Genomic DNA, 6549 nt, shown 5'->3' with positions numbered 1-6549 from the left:
GGAAATGTTTAACTCTTCCACTTGGCCCAAGTCTGGTCTCCTTCAAATGCTGATAAATGATGCTTTTTCAGTAAGTTGTTTGGTTAATTCTACCCAATTTTATTCTGCTTTACTCTATATCAACACAACACAACACATGAAGTGGTATTACATATTTCAGTTGTTTAGAAATTGTGCCATAGCATCTGAAATGTGTATGTTTAGGCTTTAAAACTAGAAGGTCGTCAGGGACTGTGCCTTCCATTTCGTTTGTTCCCCACCCCAGTGTTTGGGTACTCTGGAGATAGGAAGAGTTCAAAGTTATTGGCTAAGATGTCATGTTAAGGAAGCACTCTGTATTTCACACCCAGTCAGGTTGTGAATGGCAAGGGGTATCACCACACAGTTGCATACTGTAACTTACAGATTCTGTAGTCGGAAGAGCGCAAATATTACCGTGCTGTAACCATCCAGAGTCCCAGGGTCACATTGGCAGCCAAAAGCACACTGCCCCCAAGCAAGATGAAAAATCCTATCAGATCTTTGACATCATTGTCTCCAATCACTGAGGTCAGGGTGGCATCTAGAAAAGAGTTTAAAATCCACTGCCCATCCAAAGCAAAGCAGGGCACCGCATTAACAATTGCCAGAGCTCCAGACAGTGAAATCAGATACCTGGTTAAAATCCATTAAGGAACACACTGTGAGAGCTGAGTGGAAATCACGTTTCAGTCAGTCAGAAGAAGACATTTTAATACTTCTGAACTTGAGATTACCGTTGACATATCTGCTTTCTTTAAACCTCTGCTTACCTGTAGGCATTCCTTCCTACACGTGTACTATCTACCACTCATAAACTAAGCCATTCTATAGTGAATCCCAGAAGACTAAGTCTACCTAATCCTTTAATGATATGACAAGGAAAAACAATATGGAAGGAATAAGAAAAGAGGGAAAATTGATCCTTACAAAGCACACCAGGAAACAACTATTCTGACCCTTGAACCCTACTCTATTTTACCATTATCTATAAGGTTATAGCATAAATCTAAGACAAAGCTGAAGAATTTACAAAGTACAATCTTGATTTACATGCTTTTTGGGGAAGGGTTCATTTGTTTTCCACTTAACTGTTTTGCAAATCAATGAGGAAAGAAATTAATAAATATGCTAAAGACCCCATAAGATTCTGTCCTACGGAATTCTACCTTAGTAGTGGAAACCAAGTTGGCCGCCTCTATCCGTTCCTCCCTGGGCCCGATGGAATGGAACTCTATTAACTCCTGTTTATTCATAGAGGAAGAGTCCTCCATTTAGTCAGAGCTAACAGGCCCAGACCTCACTGACTTTGAGCTGATTCCGACTCATAACAATCTCTACTGGGTTCCCAAGGCAGTAAATCTTTATGGAAGAAGACTGCCTCATCTTCCTCCTGCAGAGAACCTGGTAGGTTTGAACCAGTGACTTTCTGGTTGGCAGCCAAATGCCTTATCCACTATGCCAACAGGCCCAAAGAGGGCAGAATTCATCATGTCATTTCTAAGTGAGGATTTAATCCTATATAAACTTACTTAAAAGGTTTTAGACCTGTACAGTCAACTCTGATTTGAGAGTCTAGGTTCCTTGCCTTATACATCTTAATCTTTCTTCCTCCCTGATTAATCTGTCTCCTCTGACTTTTCTCCTAGGCATAATCTGATCTCTTGCAACAACATTCTTTTTTAATTGCTAAGCAGCTAATTGCTACTTGTAAGGTCTTGGCATGCTCTGTTCAAGGCAAGACTGCTCAAAGCCAAAATAACACACTTTAATTTTTTTTTCCCACTGAAAAGGATACTTGACAAAAGTCTCCACAACCACAGGCAGATCTATGCTTAGAAAGTTGAAACGTGGGATAAAACTGGTGATGCTCACTAGAAAGAGAAAAGGGATCATGACAATTACTCATAGCAGATAAGCAACAGCATTATGAATTTTACCAGTGTTGAGCCAGACTTGGCAACAGACAGTCATAAAACTGGGCTAGTCTATAAAATCGTTGAGCAAATCCCTTCCTAAACATATGTAGGCAGGCCATATGCTTCACATATAAAAACAATAATTATTCTAGAAAATCGAATAAGAAAGTGTGCAAGATAGAAATTCAAGACCCAATGTATATTCCTATTTTTGGGTGAGAATAAAATAGAGTTGATTATATACTAAATACATTACTGAATAAAGAGACTAATTTTAAAAATACACTAGAATTTACATCAGAAAGAGTCTTTACCCCTTCAAAGCAGTATAACCTTAAAATTACATTACCTCCAACTATTATTCATTTAATCTTTTTCCTGGTCTCAGTATTTGTCTTCATTGCTAAAACAAGGATTAAGATTAGGAGATGTTTAAGGTCTCCTGTTTAAATAAGGATTAAGATGTTTAAGGTCTCTGTTTAAGATTAGGTCTCCTAATCTTAATCCTCTGTGGATCCCCAAATCCTTTTTTTGTTCAAAACATTTAGAAACCCTTATAATTATCAATGGTACACATGTCTTATTTACCCTAACTGGTGACATTTTTCATTTGTTGAGGATATAGTTAACATTTGCTGTCTAAATCACTTAGTGGCAAACTAATGAATAAGCAGAATGACCCAGATTATATCTTGGGATGTGATTATAAAGCAATGAGAATGCCCTTAGAAGAGTAACATAAAACTCAAATGGTTTTATAGATAAATAACATGTACTATCCATATAATGGAATATTATTTGGCAATAAAAAGGAAGTAATAATGCATGCTATAGCACAGATCAAACTTGAAAACATCATACTCAGTGCAAGAAGCCAGTCACAAAATACTAGATATTGTATAATTTCATTTACATGAAATGTCTAAATAGGCAAATCTGTATATAGACAAAGTAGATTAGTTGTCTAGGGCTAAGGGAGGGTGAGGTGAGGGGAATGGGGAGTGACCGCTTAAGGGGCACAAGGCTTCTTTGCAGAGTGATGTAAATGTTCTACAGTTGATTGTGGTGATGGTTACACAACTCTGAATATACAAAACCCACTGAATTGTATACTTTAAATGGGCAAATTGTACCGTATGTAAATTATATCTCAATAAAGCTACTATAAGAAAAGAAACATTAAAAAAATGTTATACTACAAATGAGTCAACTGTATGATCATCAGCCATAGAAAGAAGCTACATACTAATCCAATCATATTGTCACTATTAAAAACAATTGGCCTATTTTTGAAATTATATTCATATAAAATTCATGCTCATTCCTTTATGGTCACATCCCCATGCATCCTGGCTTTCTCTAGGGTATATTGCTTCCCACAATCCTGGGAAGTCCAGATAAATTTAATCAACTCTCAGAGAACATTTAATTAATTATTCATTTGACATGGACCAAAATGGTGGTGAAGGAAAACTCAGATTTTCTCCTACTGGCTAAGTATCATTTAATGCTTAATGATAAATTAACAAGACTTTGATAAGTGATCACATTTCAAATAAATGACATCAATGCAAGGATTTACTATGAGCTTCCATTACTGAGAATATAATATGTGATTTTCTTGACTTCCTGAGGGTTCACCACAATATTACCCACCTGTGTAGTGGAGGTGCAGTGGATGTCCGACGTACAACATATCAATTTGAGGTGGGTGCTTCACTTTAATTAAGCGAGTGTGAGTTTCCAGAGAAGGTATTATACAGAAGTTTGAACTTGAGCCTTTTTTACAATCTTTATTGGTTCTACATACTTGAGTAGCTTCAACTGCTTTCCGGGCAGGTAGGCATGTATGCTATAAACAAAATATTAATTAGTCAATATTAAAAGTGATTTATTAACAAGAAAAACCCAAGTTATACTCGTTAGATATTTTTCATGGAATTAACATTAGGAATGATATTCATGTGAAAGAATACCAATTGGCATGTCTTAGCAAATGGATGTAACTCTGGAAGCACTCACTTGCTTATGGCAAGAAATATGGCAGAAAGCTCCCTGGGAAACCAACTAGAAGAGATCCATGTTTATGTCAATTCCGAAGAAAGGTGATCTAATAGAATGTGGAAATTATAGAATATCATTAGTATTGCAGTCAAAGTAAAAGTCTGCTGAAGATAATTCAAAAATGGTTGCAGCAGTAGATCGATAGAGAATTGACATAAATTCAAGTTGGATTCAGAAGCAGATGTGGAATGAGGTATATAACTGTTGATGTCAGATGGATCTTGGCTGAAAGCAGAGAATACTAGAAAGATGTTTACCTGTGTTTTACTGATTATGCAAAGGCACTCAACTGTCTGGATCATAACAAATTACGGATAACGCTGGGAAGAATGGGAATTCCAGAACACTTAATTGTGCTTGTGTGGAACAAGGGAATACTGTGTGGTTTAAACTCAGGAAAGGTGTATGTTAGGGATGTATCCTTTCACTATACTTACTCAGTCTGTATGCTGAACAAATAATCTGGGAAACTGGACTGTATGAAGAAGAATGTGGCATCAGGATTAAAGACAGACTTATTAACAACCTGTAATATGCAGATGGCACAACCTTGCTTGCTCAAAGTGAAGATGACTTGAAGCACTTACTGATGAAGATCAAAGACTACATACAACCTTCAGTAGGGATTACATCTCAACAGAAAGAAAACAAAAATCCTGATCAATAGACCCAAAAGCAACATCATGATAAAGGAGAAAAGACTGAAGTTGTCAAGGATTTCATTTTACTTGGATCCACAATCAATACCCAGAGAGGCAACAGTCGAGAAATAAAGTGACATAACGCATTGGGGGCAGATCTGCTGCAAAAGGCCCTTTAGAGTGTTAAAAAACAAAGATGGCGCTTTGAGGACTAGGGTACATCTGCCCCAAGCCATGGTATTTTCAGTCGCTTCATATGCACACGAAAGCTGGACAACGAATGAGGAAGACGGAAGAAGAACTGATGCTGCTGAATTATGGTGAAGCACACTGAATAGAGCACGCACGGCCACAAGAACAAGCAAGTCTGTCCCGGAAAAAGTACAGCCAGAATGCTCCTTAGAAGCGAGGATGACGACATGACACTTTGGCTCACATACTCTGAACACGTTAGCAAGAGGACTGGTCCCTGGAGAAGGACATCAGGCTTCAATTCAAATTAGATTTGAAGTATTCCACTTTCTAAGGAAGATATTAGCTCTATAAATTTTTAAAGATCCTCCAATGAAATGTGACATATGAAATGTAGAGATTTTAATGAAAGGATAGAAAGGAGATAGAACAAAATGGTGGTTTTAACATATTTCATTTTAATTCTACATGTTTTTTTTATTTTTAAATAATTATTATATTAGACAAGCAAGATTGCTTTAGGGACAACTTACCAAACGCTTATTAAAATTATTTCTGTAGGAAAAGCACACATCCGTGAGGCTGTGATTGTTACAACATTCTGTGGATCCATCTAGTCGTTTGTATGCTAAAGAGAAACACAGTCCATCAGAATCTCTTACATAGCATTACATTTGCAATAAAATTTTGTCTTCAAGATAAAAAGCATAAGTAAAGTGGCATATGAATTTGGAAAAAATGGTATAATTGAGAATTCAGTTTGAAGGCTAGTTGATACAGTTTGAATTTGCATTAAAAAAAAAAAAAAAGTAAGAAAAAAAGAAGCAACACTTCCCCTAGCTTAGTTGTACCCACCCACATATCTGCAGAGGTCAGTTTTAACAGGTTTCAAAATAATAACTCCAGATGGCCAAGCACACTTCTAGGGGATGCCCAAGAGATGCTCACAGTTAAGGATAACCCTATTGTTTGCAAATACTTCTCTCACTCCCAGGCTTACCTTGGAACTTTCTCCAAAGAATCAAGACAGCCTCTGTGGGTCCCACAGATGCACAGACAAGTGCCTGCACAACCCAGTTACTGTTTTTTTGGGAAACCATAGAAACAGGGCAACTATTTATTTCCATTATTAATTTGCTTTGTAATGTTCATTAGAACAAACTAAGGGATGCATCAATTCTTCCTCTGAATTGGCTGGTTACTGAGGTAGCCGTGTCTTCATATTATAACTGAGTGGGCATTTAATTTAGGAGGATAATACTTATGATTTTAAAGTGAACTATCAATATCTAATAGCATAAACCTGTCACTATCCCATGTTAGCTTTGTTATGGATTGAATTATGCCTCCCAAAAATGTGTTGAAATTTCTGTACTTATAAATATGACCCTGTTTGGAAACAGGAATTTGTCTTTCATTATGTTAATGAGGCCATGCAAGTGCAGGATGGATTCTGTTGTTGTTGTTATGTGCCGTTGAGTCAGACCTGACTAATAGTGACCCCTCCGTGGTTTCCCAGGCAATATCACTATGGAAGTACATTGCCCCATCTTCCTTCCGAGGAGTGGCTGATAGGTTTGAACCGCCAGCCTTCTGGTTAGTAGTCAAGTGCCTTATGCTACCAGAGCTCCTACCAGGAGTGGATTCCTACGAGAATCCTACCAGGGTGGATTCTACACCTACTCAATTAGGGGTTTAAAAAGACCAAAATAGAC

The 6549-nt window shown here is 37.3% G+C and overlaps 1 protein-coding gene across 1 annotated transcript in view; it reads right to left on the bottom strand.

The window, feature by feature from the left end:
- Positions 1-431: 431 nt before the first annotated feature.
- The window catches only part of MBTPS2 (membrane bound transcription factor peptidase, site 2), a 74387-nt gene continuing 68269 nt past the window's right edge, over positions 432-6549 (bottom strand). The window contains exons 8-11 of the mRNA XM_007958943.2: positions 5368-5462; positions 3594-3789; positions 1817-1892; positions 432-654 (exon numbers count right to left, since the gene is read on the bottom strand). Coding sequence (XP_007957134.1) covers positions 432-654; positions 1817-1892; positions 3594-3789; positions 5368-5462 — 590 coding nt within the window. The remainder of the gene's footprint in view (positions 655-1816; positions 1893-3593; positions 3790-5367; positions 5463-6549) is intronic.

Source organism: Orycteropus afer, unplaced genomic scaffold (assembly GCF_000298275.1).
Source record: "Orycteropus afer afer isolate SDZICR_OR568_19922 unplaced genomic scaffold, OryAfe1.0 scaffold01227, whole genome shotgun sequence".
NCBI lineage: Eukaryota > Metazoa > Chordata > Mammalia > Tubulidentata > Orycteropodidae > Orycteropus > Orycteropus afer.
This window is presented reverse-complemented; position numbering and strand designations above follow the sequence as displayed.